Source organism: Colletotrichum godetiae (genome assembly GCF_030913485.1).
Source record: "Colletotrichum godetiae strain CBS 193.32 chromosome Unknown BDP55scaffold_5, whole genome shotgun sequence".
Classification (NCBI taxonomy): Eukaryota; Fungi; Ascomycota; class Sordariomycetes; order Glomerellales; family Glomerellaceae; genus Colletotrichum; species Colletotrichum godetiae.
This window is the reverse complement of record NW_026851253.1, coordinates 1,025,080-1,051,444: the sequence shown is the minus strand read 5'-3', so window position 1 is coordinate 1,051,444 and position 26,365 is coordinate 1,025,080. Positions and strand designations below refer to the sequence as shown.

The 26,365-nt window shown below is 54.6% G+C and overlaps 6 protein-coding genes across 6 annotated transcripts; 4 read left to right on the top strand and 2 right to left on the bottom strand.

The window, feature by feature from the left end:
- Positions 1 to 571: 571 nt before the first annotated feature.
- BDP55DRAFT_724499 (aldehyde dehydrogenase) lies at positions 572 to 2,365 on the top strand (the record flags this gene model as incomplete). Its single annotated transcript, XM_060578900.1, has 2 exons — positions 572 to 2,149; positions 2,237 to 2,365. The coding sequence occupies 2 exons, from the start codon at positions 572 to 574 to the stop codon at positions 2,363 to 2,365; spliced, it is 1,707 nt and encodes a 568-aa protein (XP_060434611.1).
- Positions 2,366 to 4,294: 1,929 nt separating this feature from the next.
- On the bottom strand, positions 4,295 to 6,290 carry BDP55DRAFT_648921 (endoplasmic reticulum vesicle transporter-domain-containing protein). Its single transcript, XM_060573882.1, has 4 exons — positions 5,750 to 6,290; positions 5,502 to 5,682; positions 4,681 to 5,443; positions 4,295 to 4,626 (listed from the first exon to the last, which is right to left on the bottom strand). The coding sequence occupies exons 1-4, from the start codon at positions 5,940 to 5,942 to the stop codon at positions 4,453 to 4,455; spliced, it is 1,311 nt and encodes a 436-aa protein (XP_060434610.1). The 5' UTR covers positions 5,943 to 6,290; the 3' UTR covers positions 4,295 to 4,452.
- A 416-nt stretch (positions 6,291 to 6,706) lies between these two features.
- On the top strand, positions 6,707 to 7,809 carry BDP55DRAFT_542700 (RNA recognition domain-containing protein; the record flags this gene model as incomplete). The annotated part of the gene is made up of 4 exons (XM_060568336.1): positions 6,707 to 6,755; positions 6,806 to 6,931; positions 6,994 to 7,109; positions 7,162 to 7,809. 4 exons carry the CDS (start codon positions 6,707 to 6,709, stop codon positions 7,807 to 7,809), a joined length of 939 nt encoding a protein of 312 aa, XP_060434609.1.
- Positions 7,810 to 15,200: 7,391 nt separating this feature from the next.
- BDP55DRAFT_542975 (uncharacterized protein) lies at positions 15,201 to 17,508 on the top strand (the record flags this gene model as incomplete). The annotated part of the gene is made up of 3 exons (XM_060568368.1): positions 15,201 to 17,157; positions 17,211 to 17,349; positions 17,412 to 17,508. The coding sequence occupies 3 exons, from the start codon at positions 15,201 to 15,203 to the stop codon at positions 17,506 to 17,508; spliced, it is 2,193 nt and encodes a 730-aa protein (XP_060434608.1).
- Positions 17,509 to 18,291: 783 nt separating this feature from the next.
- Positions 18,292 to 19,706, bottom strand: BDP55DRAFT_648910 (proteasome subunit beta type-7). The gene is made up of 2 exons (XM_060573881.1): positions 19,307 to 19,706; positions 18,292 to 19,166 (listed from the first exon to the last, which is right to left on the bottom strand). Exons 1-2 carry the CDS (start codon positions 19,430 to 19,432, stop codon positions 18,480 to 18,482), a joined length of 813 nt encoding a protein of 270 aa, XP_060434607.1. The 5' UTR covers positions 19,433 to 19,706; the 3' UTR covers positions 18,292 to 18,479.
- A 154-nt stretch (positions 19,707 to 19,860) lies between these two features.
- On the top strand, positions 19,861 to 25,269 carry BDP55DRAFT_602120 (uncharacterized protein; the record flags this gene model as incomplete). The annotated part of the gene is made up of 4 exons (XM_060571060.1): positions 19,861 to 21,147; positions 21,203 to 22,099; positions 22,367 to 23,454; positions 23,617 to 25,269. The coding sequence occupies exons 1-4, from the start codon at positions 20,325 to 20,327 to the stop codon at positions 25,267 to 25,269; spliced, it is 4,461 nt and encodes a 1,486-aa protein (XP_060434606.1). The 5' UTR covers positions 19,861 to 20,324.
- Positions 25,270 to 26,365: the final 1,096 nt, after the last annotated feature.

Sequence of the window (26,365 nt, the reverse complement as noted above, 5' to 3'; positions counted from 1 at the left end):
CAAATCCGGGGCGGCCCGCTCGTCTCGGTCTCGGACAAGAAAGGAAGAAGGGGGAGGGGGGGAAAGGACAGCCGCAAGCACGGAGCTTGGGCCGCTTACTCGAAGCCAGGGGTAGGTTATTATGGGAGGCTTTGCAACAACACCGACATCAAGCTTCAGATGACGCCTAGGGGCAGAGCTTAAAACATGTGTGTTCCCGGCCTCGCAGATCTCATTCGACCTCGGATCCCTTCCCCCGAAGTCTACCACTATGCAACAGTCGGGCACCGATGCCACGCCGTGAGGAGAGGGGAGAAATTCTCCGCCGTCTCCCGAATCACCCAGGACCTGGACGGGCGCCTCGTCAGCTTTGCTAATATTACCAGCAGCCCGGTAGGTGTTGCGTTCCCCTTCCTTGGGTCCCAAGTCTACCCGGTTTTCTCGACACCATATCGTGTTTGTGTATGTGTAAGCGTTGCCAAATCCACTCATCCCTCATCTCCTAGGGCGTCCGATGCGGAGGCATTCAGTTGCCCAGCCCGGTCGGGAAGACTACTCCTCCCATCGACGAAGGGTCTCATTCTCACCAACAATGATCAGCGCGGTAACATCCCCCGTCGCGAGCACCATTACGACAGCCAGCACCTCGTCCTCCGGCACCTCGACGGCCAAGAGCCACAAGAACAGCCTCGTTATTCACAGCCTCACCCCCATCTCGCCGTCGTTCCCGCTCCCGTTCAGACTGACAGACGTGGACCTGCTCCGCCGCGACTGCCACATCCACGGCGAATGGGTCTCCTCCCTCAGTAACAAGCGCTTCGCGGTCCTCGACCCGGGCTCCGGTCGCGTGTGGGCGACGTGTCCGGACAGCGCCAGAGACGACGTCAATCCCGCAGTCAAATCCGCCTACGTCGCCTTCCAGGGCTTCTCCAAGCACACCCCCGCCCACGAGCGCGCTCGCCTCCTCACCTCCTGGCACCATCTCATTCTCGCTAGCCGCCTCGACCTGGCCACCATCCTCGTTCACGAGACGGGGAAACCGTTAACCGAGGCTCTCGCCGAAGTAGATTACGGCGCTGGTCTCGTCCGCTGGTTCGCCGGCGAAGCAGACCGATTGGAGCCGCCGCCTCCGCTGCCACCAACAACTCCACAATTACCGTCCCCGGCCGCATCCCGCGTCTCCTCCCCCACATCCGACGACGACGGCGCCGTCCCCGCTTCGACACCCGCAGTCGGCGTGTTCCCCAGAAAGCGCGGCGCGCTCCTCAAGCAGCCCATCGGCGTCGTTCTCGCCCTGGTGCCATGGAGCTTCCCCCTCGCCCTCACCCTCCGCAAAACCGCGGCAGCCTTAGCAGCCGGCTGCACCGTCATCGTCAAACCGTCCTCCGAGACCCCGCTAACGGCCCTCGCCCTCGCCTGCCTCGCCGACCGCGCGGGCTTCCCCGCCGGCGCCCTCAACGTCCTGACGACGAGTCTAGGGAACACGCCGGTGGTATCCGAGGCGCTGTGCATGCACCCGCTCGTCAAGGCCGTAAGCTTCACGGGCAGCGCACGCGTCGGGAAGCGGGTCGCCGCCTCGTGCACGCGGAATCTGAAGCGTCTGTCGCTCGACCTGGGCGGCAACTGCCCGGCCGTCGTGTTCGATGACGCGGACCTCGGTCAGGTGGCCAAGGACCTCGCGGCGCTGAAGTGGCGACATGCGGGGCAGGCCTGCGTCGCGCCGAACCGGTGTTACGTGCAGCGGCGGGTCTATGATGTGTTTTCCACGCTGCTGGTGGCGGAGGCGTCGAAGCTCAAGGTCGGGCATGGGATGGTTAAGGATACGACGCTGGGTCCGTTGACGACGATTCGCGGGCTGTACAAGGCCGAGGCGCTATGCAAAGATGCGACGGAGAAGGGGGCTGTCAAGCTTCTCGGCACGGGCAGAAGAGAGCCTGGTGACGGGTACTTCATGGCGCCGACTGTGTTGGGTAGTATGACGGACTCGATGTTGATGTGTCGCGAGGAAGTCTTTGCCCCCGTGTTGGGCCTCTACGTGTTTGACACGGAAGACGAGGTTGTGATGAGGGCGAACGACACACCCGTCGGCTTGGCTGGGTACGTCTTTACGAAGAATTCCGATCGTTTGTGGAGGATGTTTGATCGGCTGGATGCCGCAGTTCTAGGAATGGTAAGTTACGTAGCGCGCTCTGTCGCTCACCCGGCGAGATTTTGTCTCTCGCCATTGAAAGGTGTAAGTGGCTAATCATGTTTACAGAACACGGTCTGCTTGGTAACAGAAACTCCCATACCGGCTTCAAATAATGGGAACGGGTACACACCCTCACAAGCTACAGCCTTGGATGAGTTTCTCGTTACAAAAGGCGCTGCAATGTCTCCCTCGTAGCTTTCATCGGAAACCAGTGTAGGATAATATGTTTGCTTCCACTTGTTGCCTTCTCTTGTCACTCAGACTAGTCGTGGAGTTGAGGTGTTGTACACAGATGGTTTCGTGAAAGAATGGGGCTATTTTCTTCAGAACTTATTGCGTGGTATAAAGCAGTACGCGGCTTGGGTATCAAAATGACGACTTAACATGCTGCAACTGCTTCATCTCTCTCGTGTGCTCCAAATCTTCAGACATAGCAATCCAAGGTATCGCGTGGTGTCTACAATCGTGAGCCAGCATGTTGTGACTATCATCGTATTACAATTGAGCTTGAAACGAGAAAGAATCTGTGCAGAAATTGAGCAAGGGCGGAATCTGAGCTGGATGAGCCGTGCCTGGTACAGTGAGGCTTGACCTGAGAACGAACACTTATGCGCTGACCCGGCATGATATTTTTATCACCCACCTGCGTACGTCACAATAATGACATGCTCATCGCATTCTAGCTGTGCACTGTTGGGTCGCCATGTGTGTTCATGATGATTCGGGAAAGGGATGCCATCGTACAGTGGTCGTTGAATAGCCATAGAACCAGAACTTAGGTTACGGTTATGAGACGATATTTGCTGACCTGACTTGTTGGACTGGGCTGTGAAAGGACAGCCTCCACCCCCTTTGAAATTGCAACTAACATTCTTGCTACGATTATTCAACTTACTATCTTCATTACCAATATCGTAGAGTCCACTGAAATAATGATGAATGTATTAAATGTGAAACAAAATTAGGAATGTCAGTAATGATTTTAGTAGTCACAATATTAACTTGAACTACGTGGAATCCAAGGCTTTTGAAAGCTTACAAGGCAAAAGAGGGACTAAAATATGAAAAGACATATGTTGAATAACATTAGAAGAGAACTAAATTTGCTTTCGTGGTACAGAGATAGTCCGGATGTCTTTCTCAATGCAAAGATGGGACTACTTCGGAACGTATAAACGATCGTGCCTAGATGATGTTCTAGCTCATCGCAAGTTTATATTAAAGAGATAGTCAATAACTCACGTAGGTCCCTCTCTCCGTCGGGGCTATTCGACTTCTCGTATACTCTCATCCGAGCCACGAACATACGGGACTGAATATACACCGGGAAGCCTATACAGGCCCCCTCAAGCCCAATTCCGTCACCAACGGCAGCAGGCGCCACACAGGCTTGTGAGGTCAGGTCAAGATGCCGTTTAGCGGAGTGGTCAAGGGCGAGCCTCCCGGCGGCAGGCTCGTCTTCACTAGGTCACAAGATCGATTCCCAGCATGAGCACCAAGAGATGTAGCCCCCATTCGCCACTGGGGGGTGAACTCTATTTACTTCTCTGGCTTTAATACCGCTTGATGCTCCCTACCCCTTTCCTTTTTCTAGATAGATTGTTCTGATAGGCAGCGAGTGATATCTCTGTCTCAGCGTCTTTTGTGAAATGCTTCCTCGTCATTGTCTCTGGCGCACACAGTTGAAGTGTAGATGCCCGTCGACAGGTCAGACTTTGAGCTCTATCGGCTTAGACATTGGATCGTAAGTATGGCACCTCTAATAGCCCATGATGTAGACCCAGAGACAGTAGTACGGGAAAACGCACGCACTTTTTGGGTGTTTTAACGTCACGGAAGCTTCAACATTCCCGCATCACAAGACGCGTTCCACCAAATGCGAACAGGTCTGCTTGACAGACGACCAACTCAAGTATGTTTGTTTCCGTGCAGATCCATGTAACAGACCTAAAGCCACCGACATACGTGGTTTTGTAGAAACAGCGTTCAATACGAGCCAACATTACAACCCCCTTTGAATGGGTTAGGATTGTCTGAGGAATCCTTCTTGTACCAGAAAGGCTGCGTTGACTAGTAGAAGATACACATATAGATAAACATGGCACGTGAAGGGAGACTCGGGGATGCATGGACGCCAAAGGCACATTTGATATTTATGTATTGATTGAAACGATGAAGCCCTCTTTACCAAGCCACCCAAACTCCACTTTTGATGCACAGCGTACGAGATAATTCCACCACATATTGACTACTTACAACCCTGGGTCTTCCATCTCTCTGATCTACATATCCTTGGAGCGCATCTTCTTGAGACGCAGTCCACCCTCGAAGACACCACGGTCAACGGCGGCGGCAACAGTGAGAGTGCCGCCAATGATGGCACAAAGGCCGGTCAAAAAACCGGTGAAGGTCTTGGCGCGCTCTTCGCGGTTGATAACCTTCATGGGAGAGATATCCTGGACAAACTACGTGAGTGATGGTAGTTGGAGACAGGGTAAGGAGGAACTTACGTAGGAGAAGAAGACTCCTGGGATACCGCCGCGAGAATGAAGACGCTCCTGGTGTCCCTCAGCAGAGTCATCGCCGCCAGCCAAGCTGCGCTTGTGGCTCGTGACGGAGTACTGGTGAGTCTCGACGCTGCCATCGCTTCCCTGGCCAAGAAGACCGAGGCCAGAGTTCTCCTCCTCGGGGCTGGAGCCCTTCTGCCAATTGAGAGCGAGGTACGAGGTAGGCACGATCTTAACAAAGTACATAAAGTTGTAGTTGGGGTCATTGGTCTCCTGGTGGGTGTTATCGAGAGGGTTGCCGTGGTGGTTCGTCCACGCAGCGGCGCGCTTGCCCATCTTCTTGGTGACGGTGTCGGGCAGCTGAGGACCGAAGCGCAGGGAGTGAACGGTGTGGGTGAAGTCGTGCTGGGCGTCGGAGGGGGTGTCCCAGTAGTTCTTGAGGTCGTGGACGTGCATGTTTCCGTTGCTGAAGCTGCGACCAGGGGCAAGGTGGAAGTTTCCGACGACCTTGTTGACGCGCAGGTTACCCTCAATGCGGCAGCCCTCCTGGCGCTGCTCCTCCAATCGCTCGGCGTAGTGCTCGCGCGTGCACTGCTCAACGTTCTCGCCCTTACCGAAAGCCCACGAAGCCTGTGCGTACGCCTCTCTTACTTCCTCGCAGGTATTGCAGCATCCAGCCTTTTGCGCGTTCGCCGGTGACGGGGCGCCATAGCAGGGGCCGCAGTAGTTGGGGTCCAGGTGCTCAGCGGCCTCGTCGCGAGAGTGACTGACGGAAGGTGTTAGAAAAAGCTTCCCGGCAGAAGGCGACGTTTGTAGCAACTTACAGATCCAGGGCCTTGATATCAATGACACCACCACCCTCCTTCTGGGGACGAAGGCGAACCTTGTTAATACCGTGCTGAACGCCGTGCTGTTGCTCGCCAGAAACATCCATGACATCCAGGGTGAGGAGTTCGCAAGGCATCTTGGGAAAAGTCATGTTGAGATGGATCTCCATGCGCTCGCCTGTTACAGAGTACACATTAGCTCCCACTGCCTATACAGATCAAGAGAGACTGCCAGGACTTCATACCTCTTCCCTTGTCCACGATCAACTCGGGGTGGATCTCTATCCTCCGGTAGTCAACCCATTCTCCCCAGGCCAGCCAGAAGACCACGATCAGCGACACGATGGTGACAATTCCACCAGATGTTGTGCGGATACGTGCTTCGTCGACTGTCTTTGTGAAGGCGTCGAGCCTTGTAAATCTCGATTTTGCCGGCATGGTGAATTCGAGAGGAAGAGTGTGGTATCAAGCGCTATCGATCTCTGTCACGAGTTTGCGGTAGCCTCGTAGGCGTTATGGGAAGAATCAACGGGGGTAAGCCAAAAGTCGTACTTTCGCAATAATGCGCCAAGCAGGAAAACGCTAAAAGGAGTGGCGGAGAGGTAAAAGGTGATATCAGGAAGTGAGAAACCCCGCCTGAACCATGAGAAGAGAAGGGTCGACGCGAGGAAGTCGAGTTGGAAAGCAAGGTAGGAGGATTGGATCTCACAAAGCCTTGGGAGTTGCGCAAATCCAAAGTAAAGTAGAGGCCACCTTCACTCGTTTTCTGGCCACGCAGCCCGTCCACGGTTCCAGCTCTCAATTGCGCTAAAGGTGCATCTTGTCAGGGGTCTCGCACGGGGCGGGTGGGTCCGGGTCCCTGGGTAATTGTCGGCCGTTGGCCAATGGAAGATGCCGTTAGACCACTAGAAGCAATCCAGAATCAGATGGCTCGTGCTTAAGCTGCGCGGTTCCCGTCCCCACCGTAAAATCCCAGCCTGGTAGTCAAGGCTGGAGACAACCTCGAGCAAACCATCAACGTTGCGCCGCCCTACGACCAAATCACATTGATACCCGCGACATCTTAATTCGAGAAATTCACACCGAAAAAAGACGAGACTTCAAATTTCCCCACGAACGCGACACGCACCATTCCTTTGACCGCCCTGGCGAGCGTGTACTGAGCGAGTCTTGCGTTCCGACTATCGAGCCTTCTTATCGCGATGTCGAAACCGCCTTCTAGAGTTGTCTTTGTGGGCAACATCCCTTATGGTAGGAACCAATTCCCAATCACTCCATACTTTTCTAATCAACGGCTTCAGGCCTGTCCGAGGAGCAGATCAGCGACATCTTCAGCAGCGCCGGCAAGGTCCTCAACTTCCGCCTAGTCTACGACCGTGAAACCGGACGGCCTAAGGGTTTCGGTTTCGCAGAATATCCCGACAATGGTAATTCTCAGGAGCACTCTAATTGTCTTCCGAAAATGAACTCGACTGACCATGCGGTGCAGATTCCGCAGCATCGGCTGTCCGCAACCTCAACGACTATGAGATTATGGGAAGGAAACTTAGAGTCGCCTTTTCCAACGAAGGCGGCAGTGACGACAACAATGACAGCCACGGACACGTACGTCTAGAGATGCAGACCTGTTTTTGAAGTCGGAGTCTGACAATAGAAGCAGGGCCGAGATGGCGGCAACCCCTCCCATGCCTCGAATGGATACAACCCGGTCGCGCCGCCGATGCAGTCGAGTACGCTGCCTCCTCTTCCAGCCGGCAAGGAGCTTCCCCCGAACGTCACAGCAACCGACGCCATCTCGCGCACTCTCAACACCCTCCCTCCTTCTCAGCTCCTCGATATCCTCACACAGATGAAGGCATTGGCCTCTACAGATCCCGCTAGGGCGACCGAACTTCTCCAACAGGCACCGCAGCTGGCCTACGCCGTCTTTCAGGCCCTCCTACTCATGGGTCTGGTGTCCCCCGAGGCGATCCACTCCGTCATCGAGCCCGGCGGCGCACCCGTCGCGCCTCCAGCGCAGGCCGCGCCGATCGGCTACCCACCGCAGCCCACCCCTGGCTTCCCTCCGGTTCCCGTGATGGGAGCTAACAACACCCCGCCGGTTGCCGGCACGCCGTACGCGCCTCCCCCGCAGCAAGCTCCCTATGGCGCACCTCCGCCAGTCGCCGCACCCCTGGGCCAAGATCCCGACGCGCTCATGCGGCAGGTTATGGAACTGCCGATGGAGACGATTAACATGCTCCCCGAGGCAGAGAGACAGCAGATCCTGGCGCTCCGTGCAAGCTTTGGTGGACAGAGGCGATGAGCATGCTATACTTGGTCTGCGTATGCGCAAGCTATGGTGTCCAACATACGAGCTTGACGTTGACTAGCACAATTCAAGAATCTTATTCTTGGGCGGACACATCACTCTGGCCGGTGACAACGACTCGGGATTAGGAACACGTGGGTTTCCACGTTGACAGCTCTCGTGGCTCATATCAACCGAAGCGGAACCTTACTGATGGTGTTGCTTCGTGGGCAAAGAGGCTCATACGAAGCTATTCTTAGAGAGGAAAGTTACCCTCAGAGGGGCCAGTTGAGGGGCTCAACGGGACCGTTGTCAATGGGGTCTTTACCAGATAATTGCCCCTCCAACAACCAACTACTCTACTTTACTCACCGGCATCACCACAAACAACATTGACCGATTACCTGGGCATCTGAGCCTCGGTAGGCCCAAGAAACTACGGGCGTGTGGGGAGGTCGGAAGGTGGCGTTGAACGATGGATGGCGTATTTTTCGCAGCTGCGCCTCCTGTCCAGGAAAACCGGGGGCCGATACGCAGCAAAATGGCGGGGCCGATAGGTGTTTTTTGTGTCTTCTAGCAACCCAAGTTTTTTTTTTTTTGCTTCTAGAGTGCGGACGAGGCAGATCACGAGGACAGAAAAAAAAGGGCCAAGTCTAAATATACCACACTTTGCACTCAAAAACAACGGAGCTGAATATGCGTTGGAGCTGAAAAAACTTTATTTCCTGTCTGTTTGTGGTTGGGAGGCAAAAGTTGACGACAGTGACGAGACCACCTGGCCAACAATGGCTGCCAACTTTTTGCTGCGGCTCGTGGAAAATGCGACGTTAAAGGTTACCTGACAGCAGTGACAGGGCAGAGGAGGACAATTATAGCCCATTTTGCCACGAGCTTCAGCTCTGTAAAACAAATTGCCCCAAAAACCCACCAAAAAAACAACGATAACTTCTTTGTAAACGGTCGCAGGTTGTCATGCCCACCCGTCTAAAACGGCGTCTGGCTTAATACTCTTTGCAAAGAAGTAAGAGGTAAGAAAAAGAGACAAGGGAGAAAAAAAAAGACCTGGACGGAAAGCTTTTTGCAGTGCAGTGCAGGGTGATGTATCTGATACTGGACGAGCAACTCTAAAAATGGGCAAAGATAAGATGCCTTATAGGGCGATTGGAGAACTTTTGAGGTTTCAAGATGCCTCCAGAGTAATGTAAGGTACAGAACAGGTTTTCTACTGATAGGACATGGCGAATACCTCAAGACAGGTATCCACCCGTACGGGGGTGTAAACACTTTTTGCTTTGCGTAGAATGCTGGGGAACTACACGCACACACACACCACGACGGGCAGCAAAGTTGGTGAGGCCGATCCGGCGGGATCAAGAAAGAATGTGCATTGAGTTTTGTCTTCCTCGCCTCTTATGCATAACGTTACATGTCGGGGACCAACAATAGCGACATCTTCACCTACGCAGTAGGTAACCCTCAAACTTCTTATTCGCCGCCGCTCCCACTTATATGCTGCACTCAAGAAGGGTGATATCATGTTTTCTGTGGCAGTTATCACTATGCGCGCCACAGTGACCAGGCACACCAGACAAAGAGGAACTTCATGCCGCCAAGGATTTGGGGGGAATCGAAAAGAGTTAACCAGGGTCCATCCTGTCAAAATGCGTGGCTTGGTGCACCTTGGCCGAAGTGGTGGGAGTTGGCAGATGCAGAGCAAAAAAGATGGGACGAGATGGCACTGAACAACCTTGGACGGGAATTGCAGTGAAGTTCTAGACCTCCCTATACGATTTGGAAGACCTTCATCGCTAGTAATTGGATCGCCACTTCAACACCACCCGCCGCATCGCAGTCGTGTTCGATGCGTACGGTTACACGAGCCACGCGATCAATTGATTCTCGTATAAAGGCAAAAAAAAAAAAAAGTGTCCAATAAATGTGGTGCTCTGTGGGTGGCCCCATTCGTGCATCTGAGTCGGCCGCGAAACAAGCCACTTGTCTCACAGAAGCTAGAAGCCCATCGGGAGGGTAACGTCGTTCCTGAATCTTTTGCACTTTGCATGCAGGGGATTGTGGAGGAGGACGGAGAAGAAGGAAAAAGAAACTGGGGGAAGGGGGAGTTTTTTTTCCTGTCAGAGAATGTTCAATGGGCAGAACATCCGAGTCCGCAGTGATTGCACCGCAGGAGCTGCGTCCCAGATATGCATTCGTACCACAGTGTTGCGTGGGAAGAGGGGAAGAACGGCCCTTCGAAAAAGGAATGGTTCTTTTACTCACATGGCGGAAGCTGCAAGTTGGGGGCGTCTTCACGTCCCATCATTGGTCGCAACCACATGAACGGTTAAAATGGGTTCATCTGAGAGCCCCCAAAGTGCAACGAATGAACGAACAGCAGAGGCACCGACAGGAGGGATGATGGCCGCAGACTGAAACGACCTGACAGGTTGATATACACGGTGTTGTACGGATACTGTACGCCGGAGGGTTGCTAGATGTTGCCAATGACGTTGGGTTGTGAAGGAGGAGAACGGATAGGGCCGCATTGGAGATGGGAGGTGTTGCTACTCCAGACTCCAGAGACCGCGGCTGGCAATGAAGGGACCGCGCATCATTGCGTATTCTTCGTATATTTTGCAAAGGCCGCCGTCAACTGAAATGTGCTCGGTAATTGGTGCATCGTCACGGGTGCGCTGTGTGTTTGTTGACGCGGCCTCCAGGATCGACGTGGGAGTGAGCCGCCGTGTAATTTCCCCAGCCGAAAGAAGGTTGAGTTTTGTAAATTTCCCGTCCTTGAATTGGCAGTCCATGCAGGTCATATGTTGGCAGAGAAATTTTCGACTACTCGACGTCTACCGTCTTGGGCAGTCTTCCTTCTTCAATCTTGCCGGGGAAACAAAAAGAAGGGTCCCGGACCATGCTCCATAGGTAGGCTATTGGCAATTGCAGCGGCACTGCATGTTGCAACGTCGCACTAATAAGGTTGTATGTATCCATAGGAAGAAGGTCGTAATGAGCGCGGTCCCCAAATGGCACAGGTCTTACCTACTGTGTGTACCAAGTAAGGTATGGATAGGTACTATCGAGTACCAAAGTAGGCGGGAAAGCAATTCAAAAGTTCAAAAGAAGGTTTTCCGACGATGCTTCGTACTCTGTTGGGTCATGGGACGAGCCAATGAAACGCGGGGATGACTTCCCAATCCAGGGGCATCACGCTGCAGAGAGCGGGAAGCGAAATAATTAGAGCCCGCTCGGAGTGGAGGAAAAAGGAGGGCAGGCCGCAGGCGGGACATGTGCCATGTGGGATTCGAGAAAAAATTGGGAAGAAAATAAATGATGCTGACAGGCTTGCAGCGGATATGAGAGGGGATGCTGTTGTCCGTGAGGCCATCGTCGATTCGTCATATGCGACCTATTGGTTTCTACTTTGATTGTTTATGTTGTTCTGGACCGTCGCTCCGTGGCATGTGGCTCCGTTTCTTGGGGGGAATTGGTTATTTTGGCGTCCGTTCCGTTGCTGTTGATGGGGCTGCTTGCTGGGAAGTTGCTGCTCAACCCTTCAAGCATCCAGATTAAACGGTCAAAGACCCAAGGGTGCGTTCCATTGTGGTTCTCCCGTTGACGAGTGATTCGCGAGTGGACGGGACCGACGATCAAGACGACACATCGCCATGTCTCGTTGATGGAGGATGCTCCGTAGCAGCTCCGTAAATCTGGAGCTGGCATCCGTTAGCGTCGACGGTTGAGCAGGGTAGTAGGTACTGAACGGTGGACCTACAACATCACCAGTAATCTTCATCATGGACAATCGTCGCACAATAATATTTTGCACAGCAACCAAGCGGCCAGTTGTTTGTGGCATGTGCATAATAACAGCGCCCGGCCGTCTTGGTAAGGTAAAGTAGGCCGAGAAACGGCGGGGAAGAGAGCCACACAGAGTCGAGAGAAGGGGTTGGAGAAAACAAGAACAGAGTTGTGTGGTCGCGCCAGGCGTTGATCGCTCGATGAACGGTCCAAATTTCTGGCGCAGCGTGTTCTAGCCTGGGTCTTCGCCCGTGTTAGTGCCGCGACATTGTTGCTAAAGTTAGGTCTTCTGGCCATCCGCTAATAAGAAAATGGAATGGAGTAACGAGAAACGCACCTCAGTCCGGGGCAGCGTGCGGATACCTCGTATGGACTACGAAGTATTGTTCCCTCTGAGTCTCTGACTGCCTAGGAAGGCAACTAGGTTAGTGCTCAGGGCCTTAGTAAAGGCCCCGGGCATGGGAAGAGCTCCGTTAGGTCCAAGACAGCTCAGAAGAAACCTGAGTCGACGATGCCGCTAGAATAGCTCTTGCTAAGACGGGCAGTGATGAGCGATACCTGAAGCCTGAAGCCTGAGGGAAGAGGCTGTTGCGCTTCCTACCGTGCTACCTTACCTCTCAAGTTCCTCCCATCCCGCCCGGGAATGCCTTTGGGGCTTAAAGTACCTTAGTTTGATGGGCTGGGCTATTCTGGGCGATTCTTATTGCTGCAGGAACTGTACTCTCAACCAGGAATAAGAACGAGAAGGAAGTGGCAGTGGAAACGGGAATGACCTGTGACAGGGCTGTTGGGTTTTAGGATGATTGAGAATTGGAAACTGCTGCTTCCCATTCCAACTTCCAGCCAACAGAAGGTAAGGTAAGGTACTCCGTACGAACCGAATACCTACCTGCCCACTCGGGCCACAGGTAAGTGCGATTGATTATTAACTTCCATTGTTGAAGAAGGAAAGGCCCTCCCTCCTTCCTTTGGTCCTTCCACCTCCGTTTGGCGACACCTCATACCAAGGTGCAAAAAGGAAGCGCAGCTTCCGTACCGAAGATGGCTGCCGTCTTTGCCCAATACCTTGCTTGTGCTTGCCCTTTACCGTTATGCATATCAAAGCAAGGCCACCTGACGTGCTCTACGATCTACACCCACCGCATCATGCATCATGGCAACGGGCTCGCTGAAGTACAGAAACTCGCGAAATAAGGTACAGACAGGCGCAGAGGCGAGAGGCACGGACAAGGCATACCCTCATGCTATGCACCTAGGCGCAGCTTCCACGTTGACCTGAAGTCGACTATGCCCTAGACTCTCTCGTATGTTGACGACCAAACCGGGCGCGTACTTGACCGAGCATTGAATTTCAGTCACCTCATAAGGTAGACTTACACACTACTTACACTACAGAGTGTGAGAGTCTCGGGCTGCTGATTGCCACTGGGCCTCGGGTCACAATATCCAAGCCACCTACGGAGTACACAGTCGGCGTGAACGTGGTCGTCGACGGTCTAGAAGGAAAACGGAGTGTGGCGCGCTACGGTTTGCTACGGACGACGACGCATTGGCATTGATGAACAAGGTGACAGTGACAGAGAAGAACTGGAGCCGTCCCCGTTTCCAGTTGAAGCGCAGGGTCGCAAGAGGTCGCAGGGCCAGCCGCCACAGGGCTTGAAAGGTTGAAGGAGGGGCGTCACGGGCGGAGGAAGAGACCTTGCACCTCGCACTGCCTTGCACCTTGCAGGGCAGCGAGCAGGGATTGGACGGGGACGAGCAACAAGACAAGGAAAAAAAAGGGGAAATTTGGGTCTTGCTGTTAGTGCATCGTGTTGCTATGCGATGCCATCCAATGACTGTTGTGTACCTGCACCCCAGACAACGCCATCGGCAGAAGGCCAGCCATGATTTACAACTGCAGACACTAAGGGGTTTCAATAAGTGATGATGCTGTATGTAAGGTACCCAAGGGCTGGATGGGCAGCGAGATGTGTAGAAATGCACTTTTGGCTGCTTATGCGCGTACAGCTTTCACCGGTTGTTGCTGCTGTGTTTCGTGGGCGTCCGCCTGTGATGCCATCCCCTGTTGTTGCCCCTGCTTCCGTGCCTCGCATGGGAGGGGGGGGGGGGGGCCTAGCGCCGTCGTGGCTGCGGATACATGTGGTGCTAACTCATCCCTTGGACGTTCCGCGGTACGTATCCCCGCTCCCTCTCAGACGGGAGTCTCGATGCCCGTGCTCCCAACTGGGAGGCACCACCACTACCACCTCAGGACTTAGGAACGTTCCTACCGTCTTGAGTGAGCGTGTCGAATTGAGGGTGCTTTCCATTTTTACGGTGCTGAGGTCCCCTGTATTAGCGTTGCGGTAGGTACTAGACTCAACTCAGTCTGTTCCTTACGTCCCCACGATTGGACCAGGAGCACCCCGTCCCAGCTCACAAGTGGAAAGTCACTTCTGAGTCCCGTCCCCCCCCAAGTGCCCAAGTGCCCAAGTGCCCCCCCCTCTGGGAATTCAATCCAATCCAATTCAATCCAACTGCACTATTGCACTAGGTACTACGTATTGCACCACAACCAGTTCCAGCCCGAGGCGACTCAAGTGCATTTGCTTCTTTCCCTCTTTCGTCTCCCGTTCATCCTCTTTCGCCTGCTTCCCCCGGCCGTTTTGGCACCTGCTCATCACCTCCCCTCGTATCCGATTCTGGGGGAAACAGAGATCGCTTCCATTCTTTCTTTCCCGCTTCTCGTCTCGCTTCTACTCGACCTTTTCTCTTTTTTTCCACCCTTCCCTCCCAGGCTCCCCCTCCCCTCCTCGTGTCCGTGTTCCATCATCTGTTCCTCGCGACAGATCGGCACCAATACTCAGCACAGGCGTCGACAACGAACCGTTCCCAGCTGCTCTCGGCCTGAGACCTCCTGCTACCTACACAGCAACAACCACCGGCCGGCTAGTTTGACTTAACCTCAGGTTACCTCAGGTTGTCTCTTGATACCCTCGAATCCTCTTCTTCTTCTTCCAACACTCTTTTCGTCTTTCGACCTTCCCTCTTGGCTGCTGCGCCTTCTTTGTTATCCGCCAGACCGTAGTGCCTAAAACGGACAGCCACCTCCCACTAGTGTATCCTGCTGCTAAGAAAGAACACTCTATTGCCTACGGATCCTCACCTGTTTACCCATCTGCAACACCGACTGAAAGGAAAGGTCTCACGACGACAGCCGTTCCCAAAATATTCAACCTCAGTTCTCATTTCTGCTTCTTCTTCCGCTCATATTCGACCCGTATCAAAGCTTTACTCCTTTTCGAGCCCCTAACCAATCCTGACCTCATTGTTCTTATGCGCGGTTGGTAGCATTCTCGGCAGCCACACCATCAGCCGGCCATCAACCTGTTATTCGACCTCTATGCGGCCTCCTCCATTCTAGACTGACGCCATAACCGATCCTTCGGCTAAGACAGGACCTGCACCGCCAGGATTCCAACCACCAACCACTTCCTGGGCTCGCCCGGTCGTACATCCTCTCTGTTGTCGACTCCCCCATCTCACTCACACGAGACTTGCAAAACAGCTGCATCGCATTGCATGGGAACCTAAACCAAGACGCGATCCGAAATCGACCGACCATGTCGCCGCAACGCCCAAACTTCATCGATCTTCGGGCGCCCTCGAGCATGTCCAACGTTTCGAGACCTTTGCGATCACCCAGACTCCACGTCGCAGGCGAGGCACCTCCCGAATTGTCTCCTCTCGATGCCTTCGCTCTTCAGAGTCGCCTACTGGCGAGGCAGCTCCAAGCTGCCGCGAGCGGCGAAGGAAGGCGCATGAGCAGACTACCACCTCTTACGACCGAAAGTCCTTTGGTCGTACAGGGCCGATCAGACTACTTTCGCTCCATGTCTAACGATTCAGGATCCGACGAGATGCCGCTTCCTGAGCTTCAGAACCCAGGACTGGGACTTAGAACCGAGGTCGAGGACGCCTTTCCGTCCGAGAAAGATCGTCCCGTTTCGGTGCACCCTCGAATGAGCCGTATTCCGCCCACTCCCGACGAGAACGAGCCTCTACCAACGCCGTTGCCCGATATGATGCGTGGAAGAGTGTTGGATCCGATGGAGGAGCATCAGGATGAGACGTACTTTGGCGCAAGAAGAGAACAGTCTCCAGCGCCTATGGAACACCCGACGAACGACTCTCACTTGCAAGCATCGCCTCCACGAAAAGACCATTCACTACCTCTTCTCTCACCAGCACGGTCACGCGAAAACTCGTTGAATGGATCACCCGGCAAGTCAAAGGGACACTCGTTTGATGGACCTGGCTTGGCTCCTCCGCGACCCAGCTTTACAGCACGATCGGCGACCTCCATATCTTCGCCACTCGAAAACACTAGCGACGACATGAGCAACTCTGTTCAGTCGTTGCCGCCGCGCAAACTGTCGAGTTGCAGCGCTTATGCGGTGTCAACAACGTCACCCAACCTGAACCCAGGTCCTTTCCAGCGCTCACCATCCGTGTGCTCCGACGCCTCAATGCCACTGCCGCGACCCTCCTTCAACTTTTCGAGACCCATGAGCCGAGCTGGCACACCTGGATTGGAGACCCCAACGCGCCAGGCCTCATCTGACAGTCAACCGTCATTCATGTTTGCGAACGATGACTCCGCCAACACTCCTGTCAGTATGAACAGCGAAGGCTTCCCCGACCATGTACACGATGATGGCAAGGCCGCCCCCTCGTACATTTACTCCAAGTACTCACTTCCCCGAGGCAAGATCGTTCAGCGATCAGTTCCTCTCGATCCTCACCCGCAAGCTTCCTTCCAGTGGGAGCAGCCTGTGACTGCTCCAAGCAATGTACAAGCTATCCAGCGCGGAGCACCTCCATCTCCACCGACTCGGCCGTCTAGCTCAGCAGAGCCCGATAATCTTAGCCTTGGCAAGCCTTCTTTCGACCAAGGAAAGCGCAGTCTCGATCGCGGTGGTCCGGCGCAGCAGCCATCTCCCAACCCTAGCCGCCCATCGACCGAGAGCCGGGCCTCAGAGGAGGACTCTCGGGGTCGTGCCCTCAACTCCCAGGCTCATGATATTGCTGCACGTGGTCAGACTGCCATGTCAACTACCACTAGCGATTCCAACAGCACTGTCAAGGCGACACGCTCATTGGCCTCAGGTGCCCCCACAGCTTCAGACATGTCTCCGGAGGAGCACCTAGCCAAGGGTATTGAATGCCATGAGAATGGCTCAGTGAAGGAATCAACCTACCATCTTCGCCATGCAGCCAAGGGAGGCAACCCGACGGGGATGCTTCTGTATGCGTTGGCATGCAGACACGGCTGGGGTATGCGGCCGAACCAGCGGGAGGGTGTTGAGTGGCTGCGGAAAGCAGCTGAATGCGCCAGCCTTGAAATTGCCGACGATGAGGACCATGTCAAGGAAGGAAAGTTCGTGGATGCCATGGAGCGAAGAACTCGTAAGGCACAATTTGCACTCAGTATCTATGAGCTTGGCGTGAGCCATATGAATGGATGGGGCATTGAGCAGGACAAGGCCCTTGCCCTGAGATGCTTTGAGATTGCTGGATGTAAGTTGAGATCGCCTCTTCTGAAGGATCCATGAAACTGACAGAGTGAACAGCTTGGGGCGATGTAGATGCACTGGCTGAAGCAGGCTTTTGCTACGCTCAAGGAGTAGGCTGCAAGAAGAACCTTAAGAAGGCCGCTGGCTTTTATAGACAAGCTGAGGCCAAAGGGATGAACATGGTCGGCAACAGCTGGTATGTTTTACATGTAGCCCTCCAAGGGAACGGGATATTGGTACTGACGTGCGCCATCACAGGATTCACAAGTCAAAGTATAATGACGAAGACAAGCCTGCCAAAAATGCCCGCAGCAAGTCCAGGACGCGCCACATGTTCGGCATTAAGACTGGTTAGCGATGAGTCTTTTTGAAGTTCTTTTTGCGCGGAGCGTCTAGCGGCATTTCATGGATCATGACCACTTGCATCAACACATCACCTTCATACCCCGCATCTTCGGAGTTTTGGAAGACTGGCTCTGCGGAGTGCAGCTGTTTTCACTGGGCATTTAAAGACTCAGAGGCTAGGAATTGTGCCATTTTCTGTATTCAACGAGGTCTCAAAAGGGTGACCTAAGGGAGGGGGGAACAAGGACGCCCCTCCCTACTTTGTTCTAACAACGTGTGCGAGGAATTTGGGTCTCGGGGGGGACGCTAGGTTTGTGACATAGGGGACAAAAAAGTGATGGGTCCTTTCAGCGTGTCCAGACCTTGATCGAACATACCCTTGACTCCTATGTATATACCACTTTTGTCTTTTTTTTGTTCTGGGAGGGAAGCAATGGTGTTGCTCCCTTCATAGGGATTCCTTTTGTCGTACAAAAATACCTCTGCCTACCTAATTACGGTACTGTGGCCAATGGATCAAATTTCTGAAATCAAATCATCAAGCGAACACTGTTGATTGATTTCAAGTGCTGACAAGAGATCAAATGGCCGTATGTTAAACTTGTTGTATGTTGACCATGCCTCGGGGGAGCAACACCGAGTGACTTTTGGCCCCGACCTTTTGAAAATTCGAATAGCTCTGTTTCATGAGTGGCCTAGGACGTCTGACTTGTAGTTATCTTCGAGCTCGGCAGACTGACGATGCTTCCAATCTATTCGGGCACTCAAGAGGAGCATCACCATCTAGATACTTACCTATTAAATTTGTTCAAGTTGTTTCGTGTCAAAATCGTGATGAGAGCTGGCACATGGGGAATCGGTTTGCGTCAATCTCGTCTATTGCCATCATTGTATTGGTACAGAATCTTCCGGGTATGGAAGTACTTCGTTTAGCACGCCCCATGAACCCCCCTCCGATTGCCTTCGTAAAACATCATGCATTTAGGTATCAACCTCCATCGCTTCACCAGCCGGCACCTCCGTTACGCTCACGTAGCGGCCAATCTCGTTCTTCTTGATAATCTTCTCGTTGAGCACAGCCGTGGTGCCCTTCTGGAAGGCATAGCTCTTGAGCTTGGCGCTACGCTCGTTGGGCTTGACGAAGCCGCGCTTGAGGGTGGTCTTGTCCTTTGTGATGATGGCGACGTCGACGTTGCTTCCGGAGCCGAGATCGTTGAAGATACCGGCCTGGATGGCGTCGCTGGCAAGCTTGACGGCCTCGTCCTGGGTCAGGGAGGGCTTCCACTGGGTCTCGAAGACGGACATGGCGGCCAGGGAACCGGAGCCCATGGTGACGTAGGGGAGCTTGTCGGTGGAGCCGTGGGCGTGGACGGTGAAGAGGTGCGTTCCCGTGGGGTCGACGCCGGCGACGACGAGGTAGGCGCCAATGTGGCCCTGGTACTGGAAGAGGTGCTGCTTGAGCATGGTCATACAGGTGACGACGCGGGGCTTGCGGCCCGTGGAGAGGGCGTGGAGCTCGAGGTTGGAGGATATGATTGCCGTGGTGAACTCGGTGTCGGCGGCGGTACCGGCTCCTGCACACCAAATCTGAGGCGCGATGTAGTGCAGCTTTTCGCAGTTCTTGTCGGCGACGATGGGGCCCGAGGTTGCTCTTGTATCGGCGGCAATCTAGAGAGATCTCGCTCTGTCAGCTGCTGTGCTTGAAGGAGAGGGATGAAATGCCATCGAGAGGGGAGAGAGGGGAACCAGGCAAATCCAGAAAGCTGCCATCTTGGATCAAAGGCGTGAATCGAATGGAGGGTACTGACCACAACACCGCCGTCGAATATGCATCCCACGATGGTGGTACCTGTGCTCGTCGCCTTGGGGAGGGGGACACCTCTGGCGTGGAGGGCCGCATTGCGGTTGTAGTTTGAGAAGTCGAAGCCGGGCATCGTTGCTGCCTTTGTCTGGAAACCCCGATCTCTATCCTATGTTTCTTGAAAACTATCGAATTCGTTCAAAGCTTTTGTGGTCGTCAGTCGTGGCCGTACAGGTTGGGTTCGGGGAGAAGTCGTCGAGAGGTGGGGATCGAGTGAGGTTGAAGGGTGGACGCAGTAAACGGTAAGGTAGAGCTGGATGACGAGGCTAAAAGCTGCCTTCGATGGTCGTTGCCGCTGTTTGGGGGGGGCCTGGGAGCTCCTGCACGCCTGCAAGGCACCCTGACATTCAACGGAGCTTGCCAGACTCAGCAGTGATTGGATGGAGAGAACCCCAAATCTGAGCTAGACCCAAGCTCATTGCACGTGACTCGGATATTTGGAGGTACCTATTACATGGCAGGCGATCCGGCCGGGGAACGGGGGACGGGGCCAAGCAGAGAGCTGGGAATTTTTAGGTAGCCATTTCTCAAAAAGTTCCAGGCCAAAAGACCAGCAGAAGGTGCAAGATTCTTTTGACGCATCTCGACTGGCGCTTCTCTCTCTCTGCTTTCCACCCAATTGCATCGCGTTTCTACGTGTGGGACGACATAATACTTATTTTCTTCCAAATTTGAAGCGCTTAGCCAGGCTTCATTCGGCTTTTTCCCCTTCTCTTTATCCCATTGCTGCCAGTTGCGACGGCAGCAACAAAGCCAAACCTCGTGGCTCTAGCAACAACATACCCAGCTGACTGTAGCGCGAAGTAACAAGAGCAAGAAGTAGAGGGGGGGAACAAGAAGACGAAAAAAAAGAAAAGAAGCACCAGGGGAAAACTCTTATCAACAACGCGACCCCTCCAGCGAATGCGGAGGACCACCCTGACTTACACGTCCTCCCTCCACAAGCCGGTCACGTCGCAACAGTCATGGCTTTCAGCTTCGCGAATCAAGGAAACGCCACGGCTGGAGGAGGAGGAGGACTGACTCAAGGCCCCGAGCTGGAGGTGATCCAGACCGAGGTGAGATCTGGTCACCGACACCGTCGATGCCGCTGTCTTTTGAAAGTTCGAAGCTCACCATGTACATCTATTCAGGCGCTTGGTTTCAAGTCGATTGCAGGCGACGCAAAGCTCCGACTCACATCCGCCTGGTCCCCGCCGCCCGCCGACACTGCCTCGCTCATCAGCATCGCCTCCCGCCGAGGCCTCGTCGCCGCCGCCGGACCCGACGGTATCACCATCACCTCGACCGACTCCGTGCGCAAGGGCTTCGAGGGCGAGAAGGAAGGCGACTCCGATGTCCGCGCGTTCCAGCCGCAGGGCAAGCTGCCCATGCCTATGAGGGTGTCGCAGCTCGCCTTCAGCGCCGACGAGAACTACCTGATCCTCTCCGCCGAGAGCGGAGGCGGTCTCGCGGTATACGAGGTGGAAAGCCTGCTCCAGGGCGCCACGAAAGCTGCCTTTGAGCTAGCGACGAACGGCGAGACGCTGAGGGCGCTCTTCCCGAACCCCACGATCGAGAAGGCGGAGCTGTGCGCCATTGTGACGAATAACGGCAACCTGCACATGGCAAACCTGAAGGAGAGGTCAGTTAGCAACGCCCTGAAAGCACAGGTTAGCTGTATAAGCTGGAGTACGAAGGGAAAGCAGCTGGTGGCGGGCTTGGCAGACGGAACCATCTTCCAAATGACCCCTGAGGGTGAAGCGAAGGGCGAGATCCCGCGGCCACCAAACGTGTCTGATGCTCACGGTAGGTTCTCGAGCCGGAGGATTGTGCAATACCATGCTGAACTAATTGACTATAGTCTCTTCTTTGACCTGGCTGGAAAACCATCTGTTCCTCGCCATCCACACATCAACTTCGGAGTCCCCGCCAACCTCAGTATACCATCTCATTACAAGAAAGCTACCTTCCGACTTCGCTTTCCAGACATTGAACGACCCTGTCGACCCATTCGGCGCCGAAAAGCCGCCTCATCACTCAATATTGAGGCTCAAGGAGTTTCCTCCCAACCTTTCAGATCTCCTCATCGTAGCGTCAACCGTCTCACCAGACATCGGCCTACTGAGCAGAGCGAAATCACCCCTGACTTCTGATCACCCGGTCGATACCTCTGGAGTCTTTACCACAACAGAACTAGCCGATGATTCAAAACGTGCTTCTCTGCCAATGACAGACAGCTTCGAGAACACCATTCCCATCGGTGTCACGCTCGATCTTTCAGCCAAGGACAAGGTGTACAAGCCATTGCCCGCCGATGAAGAGATTGAGGATTCTCCGGGCCCGGTGCCGGGCTTGTGGGTGCTGAACAATGAAGGTGTCCTCAGTTCCTGGTGGATTATCTATGAGGACTCCATCAGGCAGGGCACAACATACCCTGGCATGGCCGTGCTTGATACTTCCGCGCCCCCTGCTGGAGCATCCACCTCGACACCGGCAGCAGCAGCCCCGGCGACGGCCCCGGCCTCGAACACACCAGCATTTGGTACTCCTTCGAGCATTTCGGCCTTTGGTTCAGCATCTGCCTTGGGCGGAGGCCAAAAGCCATCGCCGTTCGGTTCCAGTGGATCCAAAATCCCTACGTTTGGTGGTTCCTCTGCACTGGGATCTAAGGCTTCGCCCTGGGGCACTGCGACGACGTCTTCAACCGCCACACCTGCAGCCTCTGGTTCTGCGTTTGGCAGCGGAAGCCCCTTTGGTGGTAGCTCTGCTACGTCTGGCTCTGCTTTTGGTCAGGCCTCCGCAACGAAGTCAGCGTTCGGCACTGGCGGCTCTTTCGGAAGCCCCTCCGCTACCACACCAGCTGTGCCCAAATCAACATTTGGCAGTGGTGGTGCCTTTGGAACCCCTTCTGCTGCTTCATCGGATGCACCTAAGTCAGCGTTCGGCGGTGGAAGCGTCTTCGAGACCCCCTCCGCTGCCGCACCCAAGTCAGCGTTCGGTAGTGGCAGTGCCTTCGGGACCCCAGCTGCATCCTCAGCAGGCCCGGCGTTCGGCCAGCCTTCATCAGTTGGCTTTGGCCAGTCGTCGTCGCTGGGACAGAAGTCATCTCCATGGGCATCAGGTGGAGCATCTGGTGCGAACGCATCTGCGTCACCAGCGTTTGGCCAGCCTAGTAGCTTCGGAACGTCTGAGAGCAAGAGTGTGTTCGGCGGTGGATCGGCAGCCAAACCTGCACCTACATCTGGGGGATTCTCCAGCTTTGCTAGTTCTGGCGGTTTTGGTTCGCTTGGGAATAAGGCCAATGAGGGCGGTAGTGTTTTCTCCAGCAAACCTTCATCCAGTCCGTTCGGCTCAGGGGGTCAACTGGGGGCGGCTTCTAAGGATACCGCGTTCCCTCCACCGAGCTCGACTGGCCCAGCGACTAGCAATCCCTTCAGCCAGCCGTTCAAGTTGGGAACCACTTTCGAGGCGGATCCCTCTGCCAAGGACGATGACGAGAAACCTTCTACCCCTGGCGGCTCTTCATTGTTTGGCAGCAACTTCGGCTCTGCGCTTGGAAGCGCTGTAACTAAAACACCTCCCAAGGAGCAGACCATGGAATCCAACGAAGAGACACCAAAGCCCAAATCAGTTTTCGCACAATCCACGACGCCCAAAGAAACTCCAGCGCCTTCCAAGTTCGGTTTCCCACCGACTTCAACATCAGCCCCCAAGAGCGGCTTATTTGGATTCCCTTCCCAACCAACAACCGGAGGTTTGTTTGGTTCCGCGAAGCCGACGGAGAAGACACCAGAGGTCAAGGCTGAGCCAAACACCCCTCTGCCCCCTGATGCGACAAGCAAAAACTCATATCCTCTCGGAGATTCCTCGTCTTCCTCGGGCACCGGCAATGTTGCTTCAGACGGCGGTAATAAGGCTTCCCCTCAAGTGGACAATGCGCCTCTGCCTCCTGACTTCCTGACTACGCCAAAGGCAACGTCAACCAAGGCTACCAACGCCGCTCCGCTACCGCCGGATTTCCTCAAGCCTTCAAAGCCGCAAGGAAGCACTACCCCGGCTGATGAAGCTCCTCTCCCACCCGACTTCCTCACGCCCAAGCCTGGCAAGACCACGGTGTCCGCCACACCTTCGGCGGCGCTTCCTTTGCCGGCAGACGACCAGTCATCGCCTGAGGAGCTTGAACGGCCGAAGTCGACTGCGCCTGCTGCGGCTCCTGACTTCCTCAAAATGCCCAAGCAATCCTTATCATCGGCAACGTGGTCGTCTACCCCTCAGAACACCACGCCTGCAGTGAACGATGCTCCGTTGCCGCCGGACTTCCTCACCAAGCCCAAAGAGCCTGTGTTTCCCCAGATCCCCACTGTGCCTGATAGTGAGCATGACACCGATCTTGAGGATGAGGACGACGATGATGAGTCGGAAGGCAGCGGCGTCATTGTCTCCAAGGACCAAAGCCCATCCATGACGGCCATGACCCCTACGGCGGGCATGACCCCGCAAAGCTCATTTGGTGGTGTCAGTAGCAGTACCTACTCTATCCCACGCACAGAGGAAGAGAGACCGCGGGCATCATTGTTTGGCGACCTGAGCCGTAATGCTCCCATGTTCCCCAGACCGTCGCAAACCAGCCCTCGCTCTCCTAGCCCTGTTCGCGGCGCTGTGCCAGGCCGTATCCTGCGTCAGGAGTCTTCTCGTTCGGTTAGTGCCCCGGGCATGGCATCCCAGATCCTTGCGGCCCAGAAAAGCCAGCCTTCGCAAATGGGTTCATCGATCGTCGGAAACAAATCCAACGACGATAACTTCATTGCACAGCAAAGACTCGCGCGTCAAAGGCGCCAGGCCGAGGAGACCAAGACACTGGAAGATGAAGAGGACGACGAGATCCAGAAGATCCTTGTCTCAAAGATCGAACCCACACTGAAGCTGGATGATTTCATCGCCCACTCTAATGTTGTGCCGTCAGCCAAGGAAAACATCCCGGCTCAGGTGGAGGCAGTGTATCGCGACATCAACTCGATGATCGACACCCTTGGCCTGAATGCTCGATCTCTTGCCAGCTTCCTCATGGGGCACGATATCGGGTTCAAGGCTGGAGGCCGACGCAAGCAAGACCTCGAGAACCCAGACGGCTGGGTTCTCTGCGAGATTGATGAGCTCGGAGAAGTCATTGACAGATCTTTGGCTCAGGAACTCGAGGATGGTCGTGTACACGATGTTGAAGAGAAGCTCGAGGCGTGCAACGAGCTCGCCCGCGAGATGTCTCGTCTTCGATCAAAGCAAGACGATCTTAAGAAGATCATCATGGTGAAGACGGATCCCGACCAGGCCGACATCAGCCGCACTTTGCCTCTGAGTACCGAGCAGGCAAGTCAGCAGAACGAACTGCGTCGCGAATACACAAACTTTACCAAGCTTCTCTCCGAAGCCGAGGAGGCCTTGACAATCCTCAAGACCAGAATCGCCGCCGCGAGCAGTGCCTCTGGGAAGGGCAACTCCAACATGCCCACCGTCGAGGCCGTCATGCGCACTATTGGCAAGATGACCAGCATGGTGGAGAAGCGATCCGGCGATATCGACGTTCTCGAGAACCAGATGCGCAAGCTCCGCTTCTCGTCCGTCAACAGCCGCGAGGGCTCCCCGATGGTGACGCCCCAGAGGAACAGCCGATCCGTCCTCTTCTCGCCCGAGCGATCTTCTGTGATGGCCTCGCCCGGTCCATTGCGCAACTCGATGGTGTCCTCCGTGGCCTCGTACGGCGGCCGCGGCGGCACAGGCACGCCTCCGCGCAAGAAGTTGAGCGGGTTCAGCGGGGAGGAGAAGTCGGAGTTGATGGCGAAGCGGGCCAAGCGTCAGGCTGTGCTGAATAAGCTCAAGGCTAATGTCGAGAGGGCGGGTGTGAGCGCGTGGGCGATGGAGGATATTGAATGAAGGAATTGGCGGTGGTATTAAACGGGTGTTGTGGTTGTGTGGTTGTCAAGATCGACTGGGCCTCACGCCACGGGTTCTTTGGAGTTTGGGATGCACACAGGCGGCATATGGCTAGTGAAGCAGAGATACGTGTATGGCATAATGTACAAAATCAAACATTCGTACTTGAGTTATGGGTTCGGGGACCGTGACTTTGAACGTTGATATTATGGACCTGGAAGTCAACAATCTCAAATTCTGCTGTCCTCTTCATACGTAACCATCCGTTCATGCCCATGATCACGTTGAACCACTTCCACAAACGAAGAAGCCGCTGGAAAAGCGGACGAAACGTGCATGGAACCCTTTCTTACCTCGCTCATCCTCGTAAAATCGTGTCGTAGGTTATATACGGCGCCAGGTCTCGTCTACGCACATCTGGTGTCACTTTTCACGGTGTTTAGCTTCCGTTTCATGTACCTATCGACACCTTTCTCTCATGTTTTCTTCTCGGATTCAATGTGCATTCTGGATATGTTCATGTCACAGGTGAGTCTATTTGTTTAAATCCTGGGTGGGCAGCAAGTTCAGAATGCCGAGCCAATACTATCGGCATCATCGCCCCGTCCCTCGTTGGCTTGCGTTCCAGCCGTCTCGGGATTCAAGACTCGATTGAATTTCACTGAGTCATGGGAAGTATGTCTTATTGTTATATACTGCATTGAGAATCGTGGCAAACTCGCATGCCCCCGTGAGAGCAAGGTATAAATAAGCCAGAGCGGGGAGGTAAAGAAGATGGGGATCTTCGGAAGATCGCCCCCCTTCGGCCGGAGGCCCCCCAGTTGGCAGTACCGAAGCGGTAGATTTGCCGAAGATGGACGGAAGATTTCCCGGCCGCGAAATATCGGGACGGGGTGGGAGCGGCCCCCCATGGATCCGCTTCGTGTCAGTAAATGCCCTTGACGTCACTTCTCAGGGTGTCTCTTTGGTCCAGTAGGGTTGTCGATGCCAGTGAGGACCTCTTGGTACTTTGCAACGGAGTTCTTGCAGAGTCAAAATGGTTCTTATAAATGGTGCCCTCTTGAGACCTACCCAAGCAACAGTTGAGTGCTGATGC